At 58.0% G+C, this 25,369-nt stretch overlaps 10 protein-coding genes across 10 annotated transcripts; all 10 read left to right on the top strand.

Moving 5' to 3' along the window:
* Window positions 1-1,209: 1,209 nt before the first annotated feature.
* LMPK (map-kinase homologue) lies at window positions 1,210-2,286 on the top strand (the record flags this gene model as incomplete). The annotated part of the gene is made up of 1 exon (XM_001469336.1): window positions 1,210-2,286. The coding sequence occupies one exon, from the start codon at window positions 1,210-1,212 to the stop codon at window positions 2,284-2,286; it is 1,077 nt and encodes a 358-aa protein (XP_001469373.1).
* Window positions 2,287-3,928: 1,642 nt separating this feature from the next.
* LINJ_36_6750 (hypothetical protein, unknown function) lies at window positions 3,929-5,338 on the top strand (the record flags this gene model as incomplete). Its single annotated transcript, XM_001469335.1, has 1 exon — window positions 3,929-5,338. One exon carries the CDS (start codon window positions 3,929-3,931, stop codon window positions 5,336-5,338), a length of 1,410 nt encoding a protein of 469 aa, XP_001469372.1.
* A 1,002-nt stretch (window positions 5,339-6,340) lies between these two features.
* On the top strand, window positions 6,341-7,288 carry LINJ_36_6740 (putative tartrate-sensitive acid phosphatase acp-3.2; the record flags this gene model as incomplete). The annotated part of the gene is made up of 1 exon (XM_001469334.1): window positions 6,341-7,288. One exon carries the CDS (start codon window positions 6,341-6,343, stop codon window positions 7,286-7,288), a length of 948 nt encoding a protein of 315 aa, XP_001469371.1.
* Window positions 7,289-8,553: 1,265 nt separating this feature from the next.
* On the top strand, window positions 8,554-9,147 carry LINJ_36_6730 (conserved hypothetical protein; the record flags this gene model as incomplete). Its single annotated transcript, XM_001469333.1, has 1 exon — window positions 8,554-9,147. One exon carries the CDS (start codon window positions 8,554-8,556, stop codon window positions 9,145-9,147), a length of 594 nt encoding a protein of 197 aa, XP_001469370.1.
* Window positions 9,148-9,634: 487 nt separating this feature from the next.
* On the top strand, window positions 9,635-10,561 carry LINJ_36_6720 (conserved hypothetical protein; the record flags this gene model as incomplete). The annotated part of the gene is made up of 1 exon (XM_001469332.1): window positions 9,635-10,561. The coding sequence occupies one exon, from the start codon at window positions 9,635-9,637 to the stop codon at window positions 10,559-10,561; it is 927 nt and encodes a 308-aa protein (XP_001469369.1).
* A 1,238-nt stretch (window positions 10,562-11,799) lies between these two features.
* Window positions 11,800-14,352, top strand: LINJ_36_6710 (protein transport protein Sec23-like protein; the record flags this gene model as incomplete). Its single annotated transcript, XM_001469331.1, has 1 exon — window positions 11,800-14,352. The coding sequence occupies one exon, from the start codon at window positions 11,800-11,802 to the stop codon at window positions 14,350-14,352; it is 2,553 nt and encodes an 850-aa protein (XP_001469368.1).
* Window positions 14,353-15,585: 1,233 nt separating this feature from the next.
* Window positions 15,586-16,206, top strand: LINJ_36_6700 (conserved hypothetical protein; the record flags this gene model as incomplete). Its single annotated transcript, XM_001469330.1, has 1 exon — window positions 15,586-16,206. One exon carries the CDS (start codon window positions 15,586-15,588, stop codon window positions 16,204-16,206), a length of 621 nt encoding a protein of 206 aa, XP_001469367.1.
* Window positions 16,207-17,198: 992 nt separating this feature from the next.
* LINJ_36_6690 (conserved hypothetical protein) lies at window positions 17,199-18,797 on the top strand (the record flags this gene model as incomplete). Its single annotated transcript, XM_001469329.1, has 1 exon — window positions 17,199-18,797. One exon carries the CDS (start codon window positions 17,199-17,201, stop codon window positions 18,795-18,797), a length of 1,599 nt encoding a protein of 532 aa, XP_001469366.1.
* Window positions 18,798-20,949: 2,152 nt separating this feature from the next.
* LINJ_36_6680 (putative 40S ribosomal protein S8) lies at window positions 20,950-21,732 on the top strand (the record flags this gene model as incomplete). Its single annotated transcript, XM_001469328.1, has 1 exon — window positions 20,950-21,732. One exon carries the CDS (start codon window positions 20,950-20,952, stop codon window positions 21,730-21,732), a length of 783 nt encoding a protein of 260 aa, XP_001469365.1.
* A 1,422-nt stretch (window positions 21,733-23,154) lies between these two features.
* On the top strand, window positions 23,155-24,084 carry LINJ_36_6670 (putative methylenetetrahydrofolate reductase; the record flags this gene model as incomplete). Its single annotated transcript, XM_001469327.1, has 1 exon — window positions 23,155-24,084. The coding sequence occupies one exon, from the start codon at window positions 23,155-23,157 to the stop codon at window positions 24,082-24,084; it is 930 nt and encodes a 309-aa protein (XP_001469364.1).
* Window positions 24,085-25,369: the final 1,285 nt, after the last annotated feature.

Raw genomic sequence — 25,369 nt, 5'->3', positions numbered from 1 at the left:
TCGAGATACCCGACTATGCGGTGCACAGCATCTTCGTTCATTGTCGTCATCTCCTTTCGCGATCCCTTCGTCCCCTCCCTTCACCCGCGTATCCAGAACCCCACCTTTTCGTCTGTCCCATCTTACCGCTCATGCTCTTCGTGGTCGCCGCGCTGAAGGACAGGGTTGCAGCGTCTCTGGGTATGTGCTCTCTCACTGCGTTTGCTTGAATTGTCGCCTACCACGAGCAATAATGCACACGAAACGTCGGGGACTAAGGGGAAGGAGAGGACATAGTGCGACAGCACATTGCGCAAGTACTCGCACGCGCGCACGCACGCACGCAAGCGGGTGGGGGCAGAGAGGAAAAGAAAGAAAACAAGACATCGAGGCACCGACACAAACACACGGCTAAGGAAAGGGTTGATAGCAAAGACATGAACAAGTTAGGAGCTTGATTTGGGATCACTATGGCAAAGAAAAGCTGAAGCAGACACAAGAAAAAGTGGATCGAGTAAAGGCAACGGCTGCAGAGGCGTAGATGCAGCCCGCACGCTTCGGGGTCGTGCTGGGGTAAGCGCTCCTACACAGGAGGCATCTATTTCTTTCAGTATCTTTCTCTGTGTGTCCCGTGCGAAACGTGCAAGGCGCGCTGCTCCCCAGGGCATCACTGTAGGTGCGATGCTGACAACGATCTCGGAGAAGAGCATTGGATGAGAGAGTGCACAACGAACACATGGCCCCCTGTGTGTATGACCACTATCATCTCTTTTTTCTGCTCCGCATCCGCATCTCCTTCTTTGCCTCTCACACCAATGCTTCTCGATCCCTTGTCCTGTCGTTCCATATGTGCGTCAGTGACCATCTTTCACAAAGGTGCTAGCCGATAAGCACAACGGGAAGGCGAGAGCAGTGCGTCCCGTGTGTAGCACTTAACCTTCCCACCATCACCACCACCCCCGCGACGGTGTGTGTGTGCGCGCGCGCTCGTCGCGTGCTTTCATTTCTGATTATTTTTCCCTTCTTCAGCTTCCCTCGTGTGGGCACGCAGAAAAGCCACCGCGCGCGCACACATGAGCGTAGATGGTTGAGCACACAGAGATACACATTCAAACTCGCGTCTCCGTACCCGCACATCCCTATACGCGATAGAGCAGGAATAAAAGTCTGAGAATTTGGTATCCCTTTGCTCATCTTTTTTTTGGCGGGAACCCTCTCGCCATCGCCATCATGACCTCCTATGGCATCGACGGTGAGGTTGAGCAGCGCTACCGAATTCTCCGCCACATCGGCAGCGGCGCCTACGGAGTCGTCTGGTGTGCTCTCGACCGCCGCACGGGCAAGTGCGTTGCCCTCAAAAAGGTCTACGACGCCTTTGGCAACGTTCAAGATGCGCAGCGCACTTATCGGGAAGTGATGCTTTTGCAGCGACTGCGGCACAACCCCTTCATTGTCGGCATCCTCGATGTGATTCGTGCAGCCAACGACATTGACCTGTACCTCGTTTTTGAGTTGATAGAAACCGATCTCACAGCCATTATTCGTAAAAACCTTCTGCAGCGCGACCACAAGCGCTTCCTCACCTATCAGTTACTTCGCACAGTGGCGCAGCTCCACGCACAGAACATCATTCACCGGGATTTGAAGCCGGCCAACATATTTGTGAGCAGCGACTGCTCCATCAAGCTCGGGGACTTTGGTCTGGCTCGCACGTTTCGCAGCGGCTTCGACAACGAGCAGGAGTTTCTCGACCTGACTGACTACATCGCAACTCGGTGGTACCGGTCGCCGGAGATTTTGGTCAAGTCGCGCGCGTACTCCACAGCGATGGACATGTGGGCCATCGGGTGTGTGATTGGGGAGATGCTGCTGGGCCACCCACTCTTCGAGGGCCGAAACACGCTGGATCAACTCCGTCTGATCGTCGAGGCTATCGGCGTGCCGAGCGACGCAGATGTGCGCAGCCTTCACTCGCCCGAGCTCGAGACTCTCATCAACTCCCTTCCGACCCCGCTGATCTTCTCTCCACTTGTGGGGAACAAGAACCTGAAGGATAGCGAGGCGACAGACTTGATGATGAAGCTCATCGTTTTCAATCCAAAGAGGCGGCTTTCCGCGGTGGAGGCGCTGCAGCACCCCTACGTCGCCCCGTTTGTGCAGCCTGGTGAACTGGAGAAAATCCAAGACCTCGACCCACTCGTGCTGCCCCTCGTGGATGAGAAGGTCTACACCAAGGAGGAGTACAAGGCGAATCTGTACGACGAGATCGGCATGCGCTACCGCCATCACATAACAGACGTGTATTAGCGACAGACTGAAGTTGTCGGCGAGGTGCACAGCGAACCATGTCGAAGATGCTCCAGCCGCCCTGCAGGGAGCAGCCCCGACGCGACGCACCGTTTCCACTACGAAAAAAAAAAGAAAGGACACGCGCTTGTTGTCCCTCTTCCTCCCAACCACCACCACCCATCATGCATCCCTCTCGTTCTCCCTGCGTGCACATGTGAAGAGAGGGGCTGCTTTTCGCAACACTGTCACAGCATCCACACGCGGCGGCCGTTGTCGAGTTGCCGTTACCGTTTTCTTGTTTTGCCCAGTCGAGTTCCTCTTTGTTTCTAGTGAGCTTTTGTGTGTGTGTGTCTAATCCGTATGAGCCGTCCTTTGCCTTCGCCCGTTCTCCGGTCTCTCTCTATCCTCGTCGCGTCGCGTTGCACCCGTGTGTGCGGTCGTAATTGAAGATGCCCCTGCTCCACCTCCCTCTGCGCCTCATCGTCTTGGCAAGGGAAGGAGAGCCGAAAGGAATACGGAGATTGTGTCTGTTTGTGCGCGGGTACGTGTACTTTGTGCGTGCCTGTGCCGTTGTCGTGCTGCAGATGCAGCCCCAGCATAGTAACGTACGAGCACATCTGCACACGTTCCTGTGCCTCGCTAATTGACACAATGCTCCGCTTTTTTTTTCGAGGGAGGAGATCGATGTCGGTACGATTTTGTGTGCGTGTGTAGGCGCTCGAGGCGGAAACGGGCTCATTGGTGGAATTAGGGATCAAAGACCACGTTCTCTTCTCTCAGCTATGTGCGTATGCGTATGCGTGTGCGTGTGTGCGCCTGTCCTTCTGTTTGGACGTCTTTGCTCCTCAAATGCTTCTCCTCTGTTCATGTATTTATTTTTCCGTGTTTGAAACTGACGTCTGCTGTGCGGCGGCACACGCTAGTACTCTTAAGCCTACGCCCCCCCCCTTTTCTGCACGCAAGCACAGGGTTAGGGTGTGTATGTGCATGTGTGCATGTGTATCGATGCTGGCGTGGGGATGCCGTCCGAAGTGCGCCTAACTTTTTTCTCTCAAAACAGAACAGCAAGAGAAAACATTATCTGGAGTGTGCCTCGATGCAAGCGCACCTGTCGTAGCTTGGCCGGCTGTCCCGTACTTCTGGCCACTGTGTTTTTGAGGCTATGGGTTGTGCTGCTTTGATGCCACGAGTAGTACACGTTGCTCCTGAAGTGGTCAGGTGCTCTAAGTGACGCTTGTCCGCGATTGCGTCCCCGCACTCTTGCGCACCCCTCCGCTTCCTTCAGACAGTGACTCATGCTCACTGATCCCCCCCTTACACGTACAAGCCGCACCCGCTTCCGCACACAGCGTAGACTTCATTGAAAACGGCGCTGAATGGTGCTTATCGCGTTGTCTTGTAGTCTCCACGTGAGCTCTTATTAGTGTGCATGTGCCTTTCCCGGGGGGGGGTGCTGGACCTTTTGACTGTGCAGCCAGCTACTGATATCTGCATCAGTAGCGGGGAAAGGTCCAATAGCACCCGCGCCCCGCCCTTACACGGACGCATACACATCCACGCGCCTCCGTGAAGGGGCACTCATAGATCAATTCAGCATTCACAGGGCACGAAGCGGGCTGAGGCCTTGTGCTTATCAGGTACCTTTTGTTTGGCAGAGACGATGAGTTCTGCACTGCAACCCTCGCCGCCTGCGCTGCAGCGGTCGAAACTCGGCGTGAGCGGCACAACATCCGACGATAGTACCCACAACGGTCAGCTGGAGACGTTTCTGCGCGAGCGGCTCGAGAACTGGGATAAAGAGGCCGCCGAAGTCATCATGGTGTGGGGCCGATTGGGTGGCATGTGCTCATCTGAGTATCAGTCGCAGCTACGCAAGGCGCGAACAACTTTGAGCGAGACGAACAAAAAGGAGAAGCGGCGCGACACGTCGGCGCTGCAGGCGCGCGATGATTCGAAGACAGATGGCCATCAGAGCCATCGCGATCGCCTTGCCGCTGAATACTGGGCTCGTACGCAGGCAAAGCTGAATGCCGCTCAACAGCAGCGTGGCCGGCAGCTTCGCCGCCAGCAGCGGCTGCAAGCAAACGGGCAGGCACCTGTCAGCCTCTCCTCTGTGTCTCAGCGCACGCCACCGGTGTTCTCTGGGCAAGTGCATACCTTGAGAGCCGCGTCGACCTCCGTTTCGCCGCGGCTAACGGCTGCGCGGGGCCAGCACGTGCCTCTCACACCAGCACCTCCCACCAGTCCTCCTTGCAGCTCCAGACGCGCCAGCGGAGGCGGCGTCGCGCAGCGTGGGGCGCCAAGCGTGCGCAAGGTGAAGCAAAAGGCAAGGAACAGCGAAGACATCCATAAGCACAAGGAGCTCACTGCCCCTCTGAATGAGCGTCGCGACTTCACTCTCTCCGGTGCCGGCAGCGAGGGCAGTGACGGCAGCAGCAGTCTGATCCTCTCGACAACAGACGAAGAGCAAGTCAGTGCGGTAGCGTCAACTCCCACCGCGGCAACGTCGCAGCCCAGCAGCTCTTTCTCCGGCACCTTCATTGTGCGACGGCGGCTGAGTGTGCACGGCCAACCCTCCTCCTCTTCCACAGTCGCGTTCCAACACACAGTTCAACGAAGTCATTCAATGACAAGCAGCCCACGGTCAGTCGCTCCACCTCCGCCGCAGCCGGCTCACCAAAGTTGTCAGCGCAGTTCTTCGACTACCTCCGACGCGACGCAAGAGGACCGTGCCGATGGCAAGGTGAACGCGCCGTCATCTGTTTCTACGGTCGACCCGTCGCTGCCGTTTCACTCACGCACGGTGACGGCCATCTTTACCTACAGCTCGCGCTCGCGTGAAAAGACGTCGGGGCCGCGCCGACGACGCAGCACTCAAGAGCGACGCCTCGACAACTCCGTGCACACGGAGCAACCTCGCGGTGAACCAGATGCGGAAGCGCAGGAAAGCGCCTCAAACGCTCCGTCGCAGACCGTCTCCCCCATCAAAAAAGATTCACACGCAGATGATCTTTCTTCCGTCTCCTCGGCAGCTTCGTACCTGAATCGAGGTGTTCTCGAAGAGGAGTGAGTTGCGAACCGCCTTCGTTTCCTTCATCGGTGTTTATCGTCTCCCTCACGACTCCACCCAGTCCTCCTTGTTCCATTGATGGCATGTTTTGAGGGGTGCCGCAGCTGTGCTTCGATGATCTGCTGAAGTGTATAACGAAAGTAAGAGACAGACTTTGGCGGAAGCGCCGGAAATAAGTGCGTCTGCACCCTGTACACGGTGTCGAAATCTGTTCCCTAATGGACGGTGCTGCCGATGCGCCACCGTCGTCACCAGCAGCACGACCAGCGTGGACTCTGCGTCGCGACGCCCTTTCGCAGCTGCTTCTTTCGCTGCCTAGCACGCACCCGACTCGCTGTTTGCACCTGTCACCGCCTCCTTCATCCCGCGGCTTGACCTTGGCGCACACGCCGGCGCTCCTCCTCTGTCCTCACGGCGGTCCCTCTCCCCCTCTTGACACGGCATCAGCAGCCCAACGCACCACTGCGCCACCCCTGCAAAAAAAAACGATAAAGTAAGAGTTGTCTTTCTTTTTTTTTCATCGCCTCTTCACACCTTCCGGATTGCGTTCCCGCCGTCCTCTCAACCGTCGATGCTGTTCGGCACACTGGCGAATACAAATCCCTCGCACTTTAGGTACGTTCAGAGTCATCACTCTGTGCATCGGGGCGCCACTACGTCGATGGTTGTTTGCCCTTTTTCCCCCACGTTTCTACCTCACCCTCTCCTACCGTCTACTCCCACGCGTCGATAAGCACCGTAAGAGCACACACGCACCACACCTCCATCCCTTTGCCGTCACTCAAGATTGGTCGTCACTACCGCCCCTCACGTAAAAGAACGAAACGGGAGAAGCAACTGTGCTCTTACTCTCTCCAGCTCATACTTTTTCTTCGGCTAACATCAGCAGCTTGTGCGTCCGCGGTTTTATTTCTCCTCCGCGGCATTCACAACTCATGTCCAGCCCTCCCTGAGCGCGCACCTGAGAGCGGCAAGTAGAGAAAGGGGCACAGATACGGCACCATGGCCTCGAAGCTCATCCGTGTGCTGGCGGCCGCCCTGCTGGTTGCAGCGGCCGTGTCGGTCGACGCGCGCCTTGTCGTGCGCATGGTGCAGGTGGTACACCGGCACGGTGCGCGCAGTGCCCTCATCAACGACAACACGACGGAGATTTGCGGCACCCTGTACCCGTGCGGTGAGCTAACCGGCGAGGGCGTCGAGATGGTCCGTGCTATCGGCGAGTTTGCCCGCAGCCGCTACAACGACCTCTCATTGGTGGAGAGCCCTCTCTTCCCGTCGACGCAGTACAACTCCTCTCTCGTGTACACCCGCTCCACCCACACCCAGCGCACCATCCAGAGCGCGACCGCCTTTCTGCGCGGCCTCTTCCAGGACGACTACTTCTACCCGGTCGTGTACTCGCGCAACAGAACGACCGACATGCTGCTCAGCACCGACGCGGTGCCGTCCGTGATGGGCCGTAGCTGGCTGGACAACCCGGCGCTGTACGCCGCCCTCAACCCGGTGATAGATGAGCACCTCAGCTGGGACGCCATCCAGAGCGCCGCCAAGGACGCGTGGATCGAGGGCCTGTGCACGGACTTCAACGCCCGCACCAGCTGCGTCCTCTACATGTACGACGTGGCCGCCGCCTTCGAGGCTGCCGGGCGTCTTGACAACGCCACCAATCTCAAGGCGGTGTATCCGGGCCTTATGGAGGTGAACGCCGCCTGGTTCAAGTATGTCTTCAGCTGGAACCACACGAGCAAGCTCGATCTCACGCAGGGTTCCGCCTCGCAGAACCTTGCGCAGACAATGCTGGCCAACATCAACGCCCACCGCCTCCCCGCCTTATATAAATTGATAGCTACGTGTTGGTCTGCAGTTGGCGTGATTTTTCATAAATTCCCATTCTTTCGTTTTCCATATCGAAGACGCGATTGCGCCCTTCATGCATTTCGCGTGTATTAACCGTCTCTGTTCTTTTTTGTTCCCTAGTTGCGGGGTCCTGCAGATGAACGTGTGAAACGGCCCGCGATTTTCTGGTGGTTTGTCGTCGCCCGAAGACAAGGCATTTATACTTCAATGTTGTACAGTATGCTCGTGGCACCCCTACATGTGTTTGCATGAGGTCTGTACCCCGAAGTCTCTAATCCTGCACGTGACGTTCTCGTCGTTTCATTTCCTTTTCCCGTAGGTTTCTTGCTTATTCTCGTGGACGGTGTCGCTTCGCATGCTCCTCGGAATCGCGTTCCAGTCGACGTGTCGTCATGCGGCCTCCCTATTCCCGGTTCTTTGAGGAAGCAAGCATCCTGAAAAAGCAGGTGGCCCAGTGGTTTTGAGTGGATGGCACTGTCTGCACGAACTGTGCAGCATTGGCCCCCACCAACATGTGTAGACGCACTTGCAACCGCGCAGGAATGTGTCACGGTCCGTCTTGTGAGCAGCGTGATGCCTGTGTGTGCTCTCCCCAGCACCAGAAGATACGGAAGTTGTGCTCGGCCAGTGCACCAGCGATGTTGCTCTCGGCTCTGCTAGTCGGGCAAGGTCTGGTCTTCGCCGAGAAGTTTGCTTGACATGTAAACGAGACCCGCAAGCGTGGCGAAGACGCAGCCAAACGTGCCCCATCCCCTATGTCTGCCAAAGCGGGATCACCCCTGGTGGCGAATGGGGGTTCTGCACCTACGACCTAGGGAGGTCAGAGCGATGTATCGCTGCTGATGACTGCGGTCAGGTCTTGGGCAGTGTTGCGTTCGAGCGACCTGCGAAGCGGGTGGGCGGGTAGAGCTTGAGGCAGGGTTCCGTGAAGCTCATGCTCCTCGGCCAGATAGACTCGTTGAAAGAAAAGGAAACACCTCTACCTCTCTCCATGCAGCGGCGTCATAGTGACCTGACGCTGTGAGTAATAACCACATCTTGTGCGCTGATTCTTCTTTCTTTGGCTCTCTCGCGTCATGGACGGGCAGACGGACAAAGCCCATTGTCAGCGATTCTTTTGCTCTGCGTTCTCATTTGCAGAGCACGTTTGAGAGGCGCTGGCTGTGCGAACAGTTTGGGTCCAACAGCCGGTAGCTCTGCCTCACGTACCTCTTATCCCGTCCCCCTCTTCCTCCTCCTTCTTGCATCGTTTTTCTCTCTTGTTTTGTATTGTAGGGTGGGACGGGCGTGCTTCTGCCTTTCCTCCTTCATTGCTTTCAGACCCCTTTGGGCAAGCGAGGGCGCACTCGCTTACAGTGATGGGTCAAGGGCTGAGTGGTGGGGCAGTGCTGGGCACGGCGCTCTCCATGGCCGCCGCTCCTGCCCGAACGTCTCTGGCAAATCACGCCTTGATCATCGCCGCCGGTGCTAGCATCGGTTTGGCTCTCGACTTCACCAGCGACTGCCTTGCGAAGGAGGGGAAGATCATGATCCACCGCGACGTGGTGCTGAATGCGCACGATGTCCTGCGACATGTGTACACCTTCTACGCCCCATGCGATTCCAACGCAATGGCGAAGCTGTTCCGTCAGAAACACGAGTGGCTTGTGCTCGAGTCACACGGGCGCAAGTTCTATACCGTGCAGAAATGCCCAGGCACCGGCGACGTCGTGATGGACATGCGCCTCTCGCTACGCGCTGCGAACGACGTGGGACTCGTGGCTGCCGGACGCCCCACACAGACGGGCGAGATTCAGCAACATCGTGCGGACATGGAATTCGACATCCCGAGCGAGGTGCAGGTGGCGTACATGATTGCGTGGCTCCGCAAGGAGGACCCTCGCTGGGCCTTTTCAACCGAGAACAGTCGCCAATTCACCACGCGCGCCCGCTACGCTTTGAACGACTTCTGAAGCGGCTGCGAAGAGGAAGCACAAGGACGCTTGCATTTCAGTGAGGCGAGTGCATGCATGCATGACGTACTCACAATTCTCACTCTTACGGCTAACGCGGGGCCCGTGCCGCGTGGAGCAAGCGAAACAGTAGCGATGACTTTGAGGCGCACAAGTTTAGTGGAGACCACGAGATGAAGCGAAGGTATGCGTCACGCGCGCGTAGCATGATTCGCGTCTCACCTCGTTCTCTGAATGGTTTTCCATGAACTGCACACGCAGGCTCCACGGCGTTCCCCACGTTCTCTGCTGTGCGTCGCGTTTGCGCTTTCTCCCTTCTTCTGATTTGATCCGCCTTCCTCCTGCAATTTGTCTCTCCTCTCTTGGCCTAACACGGGCACGTCCTTCAACGGGGGTGCCTCGTCTGTCCTCCATGTTCCATCCTCCCACCGCACCGGGAAGAAGTCGAGGCGGGCAAACCAGCGTCACATTGCAACACGCCAAGAAGATGAATCGCGAGCAGATTGCCCGCCGCATTGACCTTGTCGGTCCCTCCACCGGCGCCATCGTCGGCGTCGCCACGTGGTGTGCCCTGCACGGTGCCGAGGCGGACGCCATTCTGAACTACGTAGCGGAGAAGATGAAGCACAAAGATACAACTGACGCGCAGCGGGCCTCACTGGTGTATGTGATTCACGAACTGCTGCTGAGTTGCGCTACCCGCGGTGTCTCAGAGAACGCAAAGCGCTCCATCCTCAAGGCCGTGAGTCTCACCCTGCCAAGCGCGGTGAAGGACACGCTGCGGCAGAGAGCAAGCGATCACACGGCTTTCCTGATCGCCTTGCAGAAAGCAACGGAGTGGTGGAGTATGCTGAACCTGTTCCCGGCGGCCTGGCTGACAAAGCTGCAGTGCACCGTTCAGGATGGGCAAGAGAGCGCCGGTCACCGCACTAGCGTCCCCTCTGCCTTGATGCAGGTTGCCAATCTCCTGCAGCGCTACCAGCATGCTAAGGAGCAGTGGGTGCAGAACAGGAACATCAAAGCAGAAGAGGGGCGCAGTGGAAGCGGGGCTGCGAGTGGCCAAGACACCGCATCGCCGCTGGCAGGCGGGGGTGCAGGCGCTAGCAGTGCCGTTGTGGACGATGCGGCAAGGCGATGCCTCATCGCCTTGAGGAAAGCCGTGGAGAGTCGCTTTGAGAAAAACGCGGCATTGCTCGCGTGGTGCGAAGCAGAGCGTGCGGAGCTTGAGGGTCGCACCACCACCTCAAGCGCAGGCAGTGGTGTAGTGAAGATGGCGCACGGCACCTCGCCTCATGTGCCGACGCACGGTGGGTCAGGTAGCAGCTATCCAGTGAAGGAGGAAGGCGGCCACGGTGGCAGTCAGTCGGGAGGGCCCAATGACGACGATGATGTGCTTGGCTCCTTCTTCTCCTGATACATCGATTAGGGGGTCACGCAGTGCGCCTTTTGCGTGTGTGTGTTCCTCTGTTCGTAATGACCGGCGTGTTGGCCCCGTGCGAGCAGCGGGAGCCAACGTCGCGCCTCGCCCTTCTCCGTTTCTCTTGCATAACAGGCAAAGGTTCTCAGCAGATGACATTCTGGGTCGGTGTGTATTATGTGCATAGGGGTGAGCCTCGATGGACATCGGCGTCGCCCTAACGCTGCCACGCGCAAAGGATATTGCTCTCCTACTTGGGACCTGACGGCCCCTTCCCTTCCCTTCCCTTCTCTACACCCGCGGCATATGCGAACATGCTATCAGGTCTTTCTTTTCTATCGGCTTCCACGTTCTCTGCATCCACCTTCCCTCCTCTTCGCCCCATCCATCAACAACACAGCACTTACACACACTTGGAGAACGCAATAGAAGGAAGCGGAGCAGTTTGCTACTTTATAGCCAACGCGCATCCACATCTGCACACAAGAATACACAGTTACATCTTCATTACTCCCGCCCTTCGGCGCGTCCTTGTCACTCTAGTGGCAGAGGCAACGTGGTGAGGCCGCATCCCTCGCTCGCATTCCCGCTCATCTTTTTTTTTTCGTTTGACTCCCCCCCCTCTGATTAGCTCGTGGAGGTCTCCTCAATATTCATTCAGCATCGCATTGGGTCTACGAAGGCCCCTTCTCCCCTTCCTCAACCCACCCGCCACCGCCCCACAGCTGGTCCGTTTCCTTCTCTTCCTTGACGGCAGCTTTGCGGGTGCGCGCGCGTGTGTTGAACCGGATCCGATTCCCTGTTTGAGAGCGGCACATTTTTCTCCCCTCCGTCTTTCTTCACGCCTCTCCACTCCCCGCGCGGTTCAAATCGCAAGCCTTTGCCCTCCCATTGTTATTCTCACTGTGACAGCTTGCGTTGTCACCGGCTGATCTTCATCGTCTCCCACTCCACCGTCACCCGCAGGCAGGCACGCAGCTGTCCTGTGCGCGTCGAGGGCCGAAGACGCGGAGTGGGCTGGAAAGACAACGAAGAGAAGCCACTAAAAAAAAGCACCGCAACCTCGGTAGCCTGTCTTTGTGTGTATATGTCTGTGTGTGTCTGCCCTTGTCCTATCGTCAGCAGCCATTCAACCTAGGACAGACACAGAGGGAGGAGCCGGGGAACAAAAAACAGATAAGAGAGGTTATAGTAGCTACCACCTGCAGCGGTGGCCAGCGAAACAAAACGAAACCATGAGCGGCGATTACGTCTACGGAAACTACGCGGCCCAGTACGGTCAACCGCAGCCCCAGGCATATGGAGCCAATACCGGTGCGTACGGTGGTGGTGCTCCAGCAAACGGCTACGGCGGCTATGGGGCCCAAAACGAGACATACCAACAGTATGGCGCTCAGCAAGCATACACGTATGAGCATCAACAGCAACAAGCGGCTCCAGCCCAGCAGCAGCAGTACAATCAGTATTCCAATGGCAGCGAGCAGCGCGCATCCCAAGAAGCATACCACCAGCACCAATACCAGCAGCGGCCACAAGCTCAGGCTCCCTCCTTTGGTCAGCCCGCCATGGGTACAGTTGAAGAGAGACCTGCCGAAGCGACGACACGCTGGTCGTGGTCGCTTTACTCAATGAACCGCATTGACGGCGCGCGCATGGTGGCCCCGTTGGGCTGTCTGTACTCCCCCCTCGGCAGCCCTTGTACCCAGCTCAACTACGCACCGACGCAATGCACTGTGTGCGGGGGGGTGCTGAACCCGTACGCCACTCTCGACCCGCGCAGCCGCATGTGGGGATGTCCCCTGTGCCACACCAAGAACGCGCTGCCGCCGCAGCATCAGCAAGCAAATCAGTACAACCTGCCGCCAGAGATGCAGCCGTCCTCGACGACAGTAGAATTTGTGGCGCATATGCCTAGCCGCAGCCCGCCCACGTTCGTGCTGGTCGTTGACACGTGCCTCGATACGGACGAGGAACTGCAGGGTCTGCGCGACTTCTTGTTACAGTCCCTGCAGATGATCCCAGAGTACGCAAACGTGGCGATTGTCACATACGGCACGACTGTCAGCGTGCACGAGATCGCTGGTCCTGCCACGTACCCGCGTGCCATGGTGCTGCGTGGCACGCAGGAGATGACGGTAGAGCGGCTAAAGCTGATCTTGCCCAACCCCAGCCGATTCGTGGCAGCGCTGCGCAACTGTGCTGCCTACGTGACGCAGCTCATTTCCTCCATGTCCCGCGACCTGTGGCCAGTCATGAAGGGCCATCGGCCACTGCGGTGCACCGGGGCTGCGCTCTCAGTTGCGGCTAGTTTGCTGCAGATAGTATCGCCGAACACGGGCTCCTGCATCCTCACCTTCATGTCCGGCGTGTGTACGTCGGGCCCGGGAATTGTCGTGGACGTGAGTCGCGAAAAGATGATCCGCGTGCACGCCGACATCCGCGACGAGACAGCGGCCGCCACGTACTGGAGCACCTCATGCGCATTCTACGAAAAGCTGATGCATCGCATTGTCGCGCAGGGTCACTCTCTGAACTGCTTCGTCGCCTCCCTGGATCAGTTTGGCCTGGCTGAGATGAAGACGTGCGTGCAATCTTCCGGCGGTGTTGTGCTGAATGCGGAGTCGTGGCTGGAGGAGCCATTTCGCCTTTCCCTACACCAGTTCTTTGCACGGCGCGAAGACGGAACGCTCAAGCTGGGGCTGAACGCGACAATGGACGTCATCACGTCGCCAACGTGGAAGGTGCAGGGTGTCATTGGCCCCTGCGTCGGCACCGGCAAGATGTCCGCGTCCGTGGCGGAGTACGAGATCGGGCTCGGCGGCACCTGTCAGTGGACGACCTGCCAACTTGACTCAACCACCACCTTCGCCATCTACTACGACACGGCAAGCACGCAATCCAACGAGGCGGCCAAGAATCCGCTGCGTTACACCCAAATCGTGACGAGGTACGAGATGGGGCAGGAGACACACACGCGCGTCACGACACTGACGTTGCGGCAGGCGCAGAACCCGCCCATTCAAGACCTTGTCGCCGCCTTCGATCAGGAGACAGCTGCCGTGTTGCTGGCTCGCGAAGCGGTGCACAAAACAGATAGCATGCCGCTCTTTGACGTGCTGCGTTGGCTGGACCGCACAGTGGTGCGTCTAGTCTCCCGCTTTGGCCAGTACACCAAAGACAAGCCTGACTCGCTGCGCCTGCCGAAAGAGTTTGTGTACTTCCCCGCCTTCATGTACCACCTGCGCCGCTCCGGCTACCTGCAAATCTTCAACTCGAGCCCCGACGAGACGGCGTCCCTGCGCCTGCAGCTGCTCAAGTCCAATGTAGAGGACTCCATTGTGCAGATCCAGCCGACTCTGTACAGCTACCGCATGGACGCGGCACCACAGCCGGTGCCACTCGACAGCACAGCCATCCAGCCCGACAACGTTCTGCTGCTGGACACCTTTTTCGAGGTGCTCATCCACTACGGCGCCAGCATTGCTGCGTGGAAGAAGGCAGGCTATGCAGAGCACGAGGACTACGCGCACTTCAAGAAGTTTCTGGAGGTACCACTGGCCGATGCGCATGTGCTCGTCGGCTCCCGCTACCCCACCCCGCGCCTGATCGACGTGTGTCAAGACGACCCCGATGCGCGTATCTTGTACAACCGCATCAACCCCAGCCGCTCCTACGCATCCACCGATGGTGGGGCCTACGGCTCGCACGAGGGCGAGCTCGTGTACACGGACGATGCATCGTTGCAGGTGTTCATGCAGCACCTCAAGAAGCTGGCGGTGGCACAGTAGCCCGACGTCGTCTGGGTAGGGTGCAGGGTGTTGTTCGTGCACTGCCGCGGATCAGCCCCGTGGGCTTTTGTGTAGCTGTATTTTGTTGTTACTGCTTTCTCTCTCCGAGTATGTGCGGTAGAAGTTGTTGTTGCAGGCGTCCGGCGCGCGTTCGGTCGCTGTGCGATTGGTACAGAGTATAGCAGGGAGAGGCGTTCATTAGCGGCGTCCCCCCATCACACCCCACCAGCCCATCCCACTTCCATCAACCAGTATCGTCTTTTGGGCCTCTGCTTTACTGGTTGGGGAGGTTTCCCTGTGTGTCGCTCTCGCCCTTGTTGTGGTGGAGTGATGTGGTCGTGCGGGGAGAAGAGGAGGAGCAAAGGTGCGATACTCTCAGCTTGCAGTCGTGTAGAGGAGAAAAGCATAGAGGGATACATATATACGTATGTTTGTGTGTGCTTCGGCGGTGCACGTGCCGACTCTTTCGGTTTCCCTCTCCTTTCACATCCTCGGTGCTGCGCTGGCCTCCTTCTTCTTTTTTCATTCGCGCCCGCACGGCGCTGCAGGGAGTTGGTGGTCCCCCTCCCACGTCTAGTCCTGCGGGGCAGTTGTTGGTGTTGGTTGTTAATGCGTTCGGCTGTTCTGTATTGTTGTTGTTTTTCTATCCACGGCCGCCGCTGCCGCCTCCTCCACTTCTCGTCGCCCCCCCCCATCGACCTTGCACACCTCCTGGAAGGGCAATGAAACACCTTGGCTGCCCCACTGGAGAAACAAGGAGGGCGAGACAGTACACAGACCCCGGTGACCTCGAACTCCTTTCCTGCCTGTGTCCGACCTGTGTGTATGTTACTTTGGCCACAGCGTCGCTGAAAGGCGCACAAACTGCACACCCCATGACCAGCTACGGTGGCAACGCCGCTTCTGGCTAACAGGGCATCTTCCTGTACAGCGACGAGTCAGGAAGAGACGGCCTGCCCTGCCGTTTACTCTCAGCACCTCCTGCCTTCACCGCTCGCCCCCTGGCCCTGGCTCTGACCCTCCTCTCTCCGGACCCCCTTCCCCCCCCCGCCCCCTATCGGCCTCAGTCGCTATCTCGCGCCTCCGCAACTACACACAAAAACTTCCCTGCCATGTTGTCGTGCCCGTATCAGGCACGCGCATGATCCGCAAGAAGCCTCGTTCTCCGTGCCACTACTTCCACCACAGCACACCCCCACGGACATCGCAGCACCCTTTACATGGATGTACACAATGCTAGAGTTTCTTTTGCGGGGCTACCTCATGTACCTCTCCTTTGTGCAGCCGGTCATCTACGGCGCGCAGCTCTGCCGCTCGCCAGACCCCGATGCACTGCAGGTGACAAACGTGACGCTGACGCTCATCTTTGCATGGCTTCTGGAGGTGGCTGATGTGCTGTTTCTCTACCCCTTTATCGCGATACGCTGGCTTTACCTATGCGCCCGCATCGCTCTAGCCCTGTACTTTTCGCATCATCGCTTTCTCGGTGCGGTGCAGGTCTACGAAAGGCTCTTTTCGAGCCTCGTCGATACATACTTCCCCGTGATCGACTCCGTCGTCGCACGTCACGTGCAGACCATTTGTAACTCCGGGCTCACTCAGTATGGCGCACAGGTGTGCATCGGACTGCTGCGAGGCATCGCCGCGGCCGCGGGGATTGCCAAGACGTTGATGGAGGTCTCCTCGACCACCACGGTACGGGTGGCCCCGCTGCCCCGCCGCATGTCGCAGGAGCGCGGCGGGGGAGAGGTGGAGGACGCCCGCATCTCTCCCCCGCCGCGACCACCGCCGGCCACCCGCTCCGTCCCACTAGAGCTGCCGTCGCTCTTCTACGACAATAGTGACGAGAGGTGATGGCCGGCGCAGCGGGTCGTCGACCAAACGCTTGAGGCGGAGCCTGCTGTGACATGGAGTACATAGAACCAAGGATGGCAGCGCTGCGCGCTGCTTTCGCACCTCACCGGCCCTGAAACGGCAGTGAACCGTGCCCGCCGGCACTCGAACCCCCCTCTGACTCCATCGCCATGTAGTCCTTCTTTCTCACTCCAAGCTGACTCCTTTTTTTTTTGCTCTTGCTTTCCTGCACCATCACCCCTTACACGTGAGTGACTGCTTACCTGCCTTTGCCCTCTTCTCCCTTCATTCCTGTCTCGCCCGCCCTTTCTTTCCTTTCAATAACTTGCACCCTCGGTGACCATAGAGAAGAAAGGAACGCTACCGGCCCACGAGAGGTACGAGCTCGTCCTCTTATCATCCCGAAACGCCTGCTGCCGTGCACTCGCCCACTCTTGCGAAACAGCGGTGTTTTCTCAGGCGCTTCTGCGGCTTACTCACCCTTGCTGCCGTTGAAGCGGCGCGCGGCTTCCTCTCTTCCCTTCTATCGACTCACACGGACCGGTGTTCGCTTCTTGTTCCCGACCCTGCTCTTTATGCTCTTTCATGTGTGCATGCATGTGTGGGTACCACTGCGCGCGCGTCGGAGGCTGCACAGTGTGCGCGTTCACTGAGACACAGCCAGAAACGCAAGCGCTCACGCCTATCTTGACGCGCCAACCCCTCACTGCGCCTCCCCCTCCCATACACACACACACGCACACGGCACGCATGCACCAACCCCTTCATCCCTTATTCACATTGGCATTTTGTACCTCTACCCTGCAGCGTTGTATTTCAGCGGTGCGCCGCGACGGCGTGCGACAGCACACGAATACACGAAAAATAAAAGGAGAGAAAGAGCCACCCCGTCCCGCCGTACATTTCCTTTACGGGATCACAGGCGAATACATTAACGCGCTGCCAAGTGCACGCACCATACACACGCATACACAGAGAGACACACAAGCGAGATGTTGAGCAGTCGTGGGGCCATCACGACTAACGTGGCGCTCGCTGAGTGTGCCGCAGGGCAAAACGCATCAGATAAGAGCGTGTTCCTCTTGAGTGAGTTAGAGAAGGTCTGGGTGGCGGTGGCGGTAGTGGCGCGTCGCCTGCTCCTGGACGGCAGCGCGGTACAAATCGCACCATTCGGCGCGCTGTGGACCGAGGAGTACGTTCTGCTGCGCGATCGGCAGCAAAACCCCTACAAAACGCGTAAGCTGTGCTTTGGCATCAACCTCAACTACGCAAATCGTTACGGTGTGGACACCGGCAAAGTGCCACTGGAGCGGCCTGGCGGGGAAGGCTATGTGCGAGTGAGCATGGCTGACATTGTAGCAGTGTGTGGCGTGCCCGCGCGCATTGCCTCCGCGGCGCTCAAAGAGTTCTTTCTGTACCTTGGCGAGGGGCTTTCGCGCGGACGCGTGCTCCAGCTGTCGCTGCCAGGCGTCGCCACCATTTCCATGAAGAAACAGAAAGTGGTAATCAGCATGGATGGGGAGCTGTGCATCGACATGTACGAGATCGACAGCCGCAAGTGGCCTGGAGAGCTGCAGCGCGAAGGGTATGAGGCACTGCAGAAGCGGGCGGACACCACGACATCCTCCGCGTTCAGCTCGGCGGCCGCATCGCGTCCGTCGACGTCATGCCTCTCACGGGCCAGCTGGCGTGCCACCCCGGCGTCCACGGCAGGCGACGGCATAGAGGCGAAGAAGCCAGTCTTCATCGCTGCCTCGCCGTCTGGTCGACTCTTTGACGAGATCGCACAGCAGGAAGAGCAGCGCAGAAGGGCGTCACACTCAGCCGCGGTCGCAGAGCGAGAGATGCGCCGCCTCCAGGAGGACCTGGACCGGCGTATTGAACGCTATGACGGTGGCAGATGCTATGCTGATCCCGTTGAAAACGCGGTGAACTACGCAGAGGCTGCCGGTGCAGATGACTTCGACGACGAGCTACGACGCGTCGGCCTGCCACCGCCGAGTGCGTCCGGGGAGTCTGTCTACAACATCATCACTCGCTCTGATCCTCGGGACACGGCCGCAGCCCCCGATCGATCTCACCAGCACGGGCAGCGTCACCCCCATTCGGCTTCTTCGGCACCCTCGCACCGCCACGGCGTGGCGGCCAATGACGAACCTGAGGTGGAGGTCATAGAAATCGTCGATGAGTCCGACATGGCGAAGCCGCCCACCATGCCAGCAGAGAACCGCCCCCTCGCTCGCAAGGACGCGGAACTAGAACGTATTCTGCGTGACGAGGAGCCTTTTAGCCGACCCATTTCCCGCCGCACGTACCACGAGTCAAGTGCGGCACGGGACCTGATCTACTCTCAGCCGTACGAGGCGCCTTCACGCGGGGCGGGCTCAGCAGCAACAGTGGGGCCGTCACCGGCGACACACGAAAAGCACTCCGCGAGCATAGACACTAGCACACACATCGACGCCCTCGCAGCGGCCACAAGGCCCGGGCAGACCCATGAGGGCGTACCCCGCTTTGGGCGCAAACGGTTTGATTCAAAACAGCTCGACAGCGATCATATCGGAACTCTTCTTCAATACCGCGAGTATTGAGACGCATGTAGCGGCTATTCACGGACAGAGTCTCAGTGGCGTAGCACCACCACTTGGCGTGCGGCCGTGATGCAGGAAGACTTGCTACGCGATCGTCTCATGCGCGACTAAACTTGCGATGGCTTGCCTTCACGATGCGCCTCTCCTCCCGCCCTCATGATGGTGTGTTGGCTGTGCGTATGGTGCCCTTTTGTTTCTTTTTGTGTGTGTGTGTGTCTGAGGCTCATGTGCCTGCATGCCTTTTTTTTTGCGTCTTCTGTTTCAGAGAAGGATAAGGTGCACCGCTCTTGCCACCGCACTCGCTGAGCGAGGGCAGCGGAAAGGTCGATCCATGTGAGTACGTAGGCGCACGAGCTGCCTAGTGCCTCACTCTCGCAGACCCGATGATCAAACTTCTCATGTCCACCCCCTCCCCAACGCACACACACTGAGCCCACCCCTGCTGGGTCATTCGTCACAAGCCCCTCATCTTACATGTACTGCTGCGACTCGCTGCCCCCTTCCCACACTGCTCCGACACCCTCGTCTTCCCTCCTGCTCAACCCCCTGTGGCCTTCCCATGCCTTAGCAAATCCGCCTGCGCCTCACCCAACACGTACATGGAAGAGTCGGCGCATGGGTTTTCGTTTATGTGCGCTTATAATCCGTTGCAGCGCAGTGGGAAGTCGAAAGTAAAAAAAGAAGTCTACCTCACTCCACCTGCTCAAGTTGTGCGGTGCCCGATCGATCCTACGTGAACCGTTCAGGAATCATAAGCTAGTCCGCTGCTGCAACTGCCTCCATCGACTGTCTATGGATGCAGCAGTGTGTCAGCAGAAGAGCACGGTGTTGACCATTGCACGACTCTCTCACGGGCACGCACACGCATCCAGACATCTTGAGACCTATTGAAGGTTTGGTGTATGTTTGCAATTCTTCGATGCTTTTCCGATCGCGTCGAAGCACCGCAAGTGCTGGTGGGCTGAGCCCGCGCCACGTCGTCTCTCCCTCCTATGAGCGACCCAGCTCGGCCCCGGTGGCTGGGGTGGTTCCGCTCAACCCGAGTACAAGCGTCCCTATTCTTCCCATCAGCGGCTCAGTCGGCGGACTGCACAGCGTGGAGGATCGTCTGCGCATTGTGAAGCGTAACCGCACCCGTGATGATGATTTAACGCGCACACCACCGTCGCCGCGTTTGCAGGAGGCGCTTGCCATCACCTCAGACCCCTCCTATCCAGAGGTAAATGCCTCTCCCTCGGTGACTGCCGGCACGGCACCTCCCTGCGCCGCGTACCCGACCTTCAGCATGGCCCGCCTACCCAAGCATGAGCAGCACGTGATGGACGCGATGGTGCGTGAGTTCACCGAAGTCTTGTTCTTTGCGAAATCGTGAGCAAGCGGAAGGCAGATCATCGGTAGGAAGAAAGCGCGACGCCAGCGCACACGTAGGAGACGACGCGGAAAAGCGTGACACCTCTGGTTTGGGCTCGACTGCCGACGTGTTGTGCCGCGATTCGATCCACCGCTCCCCCACCACTGCTCCTCTCAGCACTGTTTCTCCTCCTTCATGGCCGCCACAACTCTGTACTAGTGGTCACCCCCTCCACAAGAACGAAAACCACCATGGTTGTGCACGTGTGCTATGTATGCGTGCTCCTCACGTGCCAGAAAACTGCACGGGCGATGCGTGGCGAACGACACCTGTGCGGCGACGTCATCCTTTTATTTCTCATCCTGCGCTCCCACCCTTTCCCTCCGACACCAGCTCCAGCGCCCCCGTCCTGCCTTGCCCAACAGACGACCGGAAAGAGCACACTGAAGTGTGCGAAGGAAACGAACATGGACCACCAGCACCACCCCTTCTTCTCCCCGAATCATCGCACTTACTGTTCTCGCTCTCCTCTTCATCTTTTTCTCTCCATCGCTCTCGCGTGCGGTCTGGCACCTGCTCTCCTCCCTTGTCTCTCTCCACACTGCAACTACGCGCGCGGCACTGCACAAGCTTTCGTGAGAAGGTGCTGGCGCTCCTCACTTCCTCACCACCACCACCGCCACCCCTTTGTGTTAAACTTGTTGCTGTGCTCTCTCTCTCCTCCCTCCCCCCTTTTTGTCCGTTGCGCATCTTTTAGCTCCACCCTTTCCCCTCTAGCGCCCGCCGTCGAAGCCTGAGACGATGCCGCAGAACGAGTACATTGAGCAAGCGCAGAAGCGCTACGGTCGCCGCCTTGACCATGTCGAGCGCACCCGCAAGCGCGAAGCCCGCAAGGCGCACACGGATGCGAACTACCTGAAGCGGGTGCGTGGTATAAAGGCCAAGCTGGCGCAAAAGGCCCGCTACGCGGAAAAGGCTGAAATCCGCAAGAAGATCCGTGAGCATGAGGAGAAGCAGACGACGGAGCGGGTGAAGGACAAGGGGCCCAAGAATGCTTTGCCCGGCTTCCTGATGGACCGTAGCGAGGCCGACCGCGCCAAGGTGCTGTCAAACTCGTTGAAGCAGAAGAGGAAGGAGAAAGCCGGCAAGTGGGCCGTGCCGATCGAGAAGGTCAAGACGGTGTCGGAGGATGAGATGCTCAAGGCTGTCACCTCTGGCAAGCGCGGGAAGAAGTCGTGGAAACGCTTGGTGAACAAGGTAACATTCGTCGGGGAGACCTTCACCCGCCGCATGCCGAAGATGGAGCGCTTCATTCGGCCCATGGCACTGCGCTTCAAGAAGGCCCACGTCACCCACCCGGAGCTGAAGGCCACCTTCTGCCTCCCCATCATCTCTGTCAAGAAGAACCCGCAGGGCAAGATGTACACCGGCCTTGGCGTTATCACGAAGGGCTCCGTGATTGAGGTGAACGTGTCCGAGTTAGGTCTGGTGACGCCGTCTGGTAAGGTAGTGTGGGGCAAGTACGCGCAGGTAACAAACAACCCGGAGAACGACGGCTGCATCAATGCCGTGCTGCTCGTCTGAGTTACTTGTCCCAAGCGCGGAGGGACACAAGTGTGACGCACGATCACGGTGAGGGGGACAATCCCCCGGAAAGGCAAGTAACAGATAGAGAGAGAGCAACAAAGTGAAAACATACGCTGCTCGTTTAGTCACTCACCCTCCACGTGCTCCCTCGCACTGTTCTCACCGATTCCTTTGTTTTTCCGCTTCTGTACTTTAGAATGAATAGGCCGTTGCCGGTGATTTGAGTCTTCTGTGCTGTCGCTACTTCCCTGTGTGAGCTACTCGCAGCTTGTGCATGAGGAAGAGGTGGGCTGTGGTGAGCGCCTGCCTTATCTTTTGAACCGTCTTTTTGTCGACGGTGAAAACATGAGTGTGGTGGTGGCCGAAACACACGAAAAGGATGCGATGCGCATATAATATACCACCGCGGTGTGAATGTTTGGGCGTGTGTGTGTGTGCCCGAAGGCGGAAACGAATTTTCTTGTGCGGCCATGTGCTGACGGCGGCTGGATAAGTGTAACTGCTAAAGAAGATACGGTGCATGTGCACGGTCCTCGGCGCGTGTGTTCGCTCTTTGTTATCTCTCCATAACATCTTTCGAGTAACTTTCTCACTTTCGTCTGTTTTTGTGTTTTTCTCCTTTCTTTATCCTGCAATTGTGTGTGTGTGTGTGTGTGTGTGTTTGTAGAAGTGTGCGTGTGTTTTTAGGTGAGAATATTGTGTATGCTGTATGTACGCTCAGCAAATCGCATGAAAGCGCTATGCAATCATCGGACCAGGCATGGGGGGGACGTTGTGCGCGTTATTGAAGGCAAGCTCTGCTTACACGCGCTTGTTCTCGCTTCCTCCTTCGCGCGTCCCCATCACCCACCCACACTTGCAGTACATTGGAGACTTCGGCGAGGTCGCGCCACATTCTTCATCCTCTCGTTACCTTGGCGCGTGCTCTGCTGTGGTGCGTGGCATGACCTGTTTGGTGGACTACGAACCTGCCGCCCTCCGCTCCGCCCCCCCCTCCTCCCTCTCTCTGCCTTTCACGTCGCTGCCAAAGCACGCACTTCTTTGCGGATTTATACGCAGTCACGCATCATTTAAGCAATTGCAACATACGCAGACGTGCAAGTGCATCCCTACCTACATGCATACAGCGATAAACTCTCGAGCGTTGGCAGTGCTTGTAGGATTTGTGGTTTGCCATCTCCCAGCCGTGCCGCCCAGGCCACACCGATATATCCGCCGCAACCTCGCTTGAAGTTGTTGTTTTTCTTTGCACGTCACTGCCCGCGTAAGCCTGACACTTCCACCGCCATCACCGCCACCCCTTCTTTCGTGTTCGCTTGCCTCTGTCCCACGCCCTTCCCCTCTCCCGCGGCAACCAGCCTGCGCTGACGAAACTAATTCTAGTCGTATCCCCTTCAAGGGCAGATATCTAGCGACATCATGTCCAAGCTCATCAGTGACGCAATCGCCGCCGAGGATGTTAGCAAGTGGTACACCTCCTATGAGCTTTACCCCCCTCGTAGCGAGAAGGCGGAGGAGGACATGATGAAGGTGCTAGTCCCCAACTTTATGCGTCAGTCGCCAGTCTTCCTCGACTTGACATGGGGCGCTGGTGGTCGCACGAGTGACACGACGATGCGCCTCTGCAAAGACCTCCAGCATGCGTACCCTGACACGCCCATCAATATGCACATTACATGCACCAACACGCCGAAAGGTCTCATCAACGAGGCGCTTGACTTTGCCAAGACACATGGCATCCGCAACATCCTCGCCCTCCGCGGCGACCCGCCACGTGGTGAGGAGTTCCGGGCCGACCCGGATGGCTTCGCGTGCGCAAGGGATCTTGTGAGATACATTCACGACACGTACGGCGACTACTTCTGCGTGTCGGTCGCTGGCTACCCTGAGGGCCACCCGAGCCGCATCGCCGAGGACGGCGCCATCTCAGACGAGGACCACCAGAAAGAGCTGGAGTACCTCAAGGAGAAGGTGGATGCCGGAGCCAGCTTTATCATCACGCAGCTCTTCTACGATGCCTCCCTGTACGTGCAGTTCGTGAAGCGCTGCCGGGAGATAGGCATTACGGTCCCCATTCTAGCAGGGCTGCTTCCCATCACGACCTACGCCGGGTTTGTGCGGATGGTGTCACTGTGCAAGACGAGCGTTCCCAGCGATGTGAAGAAGCGGGTAGAAGAGCTCAAGGAGAACCCTGACGGTCTCAAGGAGTACGGTGTGGAGCAGTGTGTGCAGATGATTGAGTGCATTCGCACCTCTGGACTCGACTACCACCACCTCCACTTCTACACGCTCAACAACAGCGCGCAGACCTTCAAGGTCCTAAAGCGGCTAAACGCGCTGGTGGAGTGACGTGCGCTTCATCGGCAGGAATCCGATCTCCACTTACACCTCTCCCCTCGTCCCATCGCTTGCCAGCATCGTGCGCGCACGATTTCATGCATAAATGCAGCTCATCCCATAGAAGCCGGGACGAGGGAGAACACGGAAAGACTTCGCACCGACTGCGAAGTGTGCTGTGGGCTCTGTAGAGAAGGGCTGCGTGCCTCCGCTTTCCCATGACTCTCTTCCTCTATCCGTTTTTTTTTTCTGATTTGGTCTGACGTTCTCGGCGCGTCGAACTGTGATTGTGTCACGGCGCGTTTTTTTTTCGCGGCTCGTTTGCCGTCTTCTTTGCCGCCGTCATGCGTCTGCTTTGGGTAACTGTCCTGGCGCATGCGTGCGTGGAGAGAAGCTGGCGAGCACCTCTAACTCACATGTGCACTCTCACAGACGCACACATGCACATACTCCGGTTCATGTAACACTCTTCACGTTTTTGATCGCCACTCCTGTGCATCTCTCTCTCTGTGTCTCTGTGTGTGTGCGTAAGTGCTTCCTCCCCTCTGCTGCTCTCTCTCTCTCCTCCTCCCCTTCTCTCCCTCTCCTCGCCATCTCCATTTTGTTATGGAAGCGGCCGCGTCGTCTTTCGCGCATAACGTTCTTTGTTTTCTTAGTCTTTTTCTTTTTTCGCCACGGCGGTGTCGAACACACGCACAGGCATCTCCGTCCCCTAACTGCCAACTCCCCTCTCACCTTATCACCTCGCGGAGAGGTGGGGGATCCTCACTCTTCCTGTCATGCCGCGCGCGCAGTGGACGGGTAACAGTTACTGCGTAGACCATTTCCCGTGTACTCTGGCAAGCGAGAGCACCCGCGGAAACGCCTCTGCTGATCGTGTGAGTGTGTTGGTCGTGCCCCCTTGTTTTATCTCCGTCTCGTGACCAGTGCATCTTGAGAAGGAATTCGAAGTCAACGCAGCAGCCGTCGCCTCGGCTCTCCCTTCACGGGATTTTTCAAATTGTTCACAGACCGGCACCGCCGCTCCCCTTGCGAGTACGCATCTGCGGCGCAGCAAACCTCAGCGATGGAATTCACACAAGCGCAACGCCATCTGTGCTCTTCGTATTGCCCTGTTGCTCCACTCATCTCCACGTGGGCAGAATAGTTCCAGTAAGCACCAATCCGCTGTCGCTCGGTGTCCTCCTCCTCCTCCTCACGTACACTCTCCCTCTTTCGCCTCCCTCGAGCACACTGCCGCACTTCTCGTCCCCAAGCGAAGGTAAGCATATCAGTCCATCAACCGCGCTGCCCGACA

Source organism: Leishmania infantum, chromosome 36 (assembly GCF_000002875.2).
Source record: "Leishmania infantum JPCM5 genome chromosome 36".
NCBI classification, from domain to species: domain Eukaryota; phylum Euglenozoa; class Kinetoplastea; order Trypanosomatida; family Trypanosomatidae; genus Leishmania; species Leishmania infantum.
This window is presented reverse-complemented; position numbering and strand designations above follow the sequence as displayed.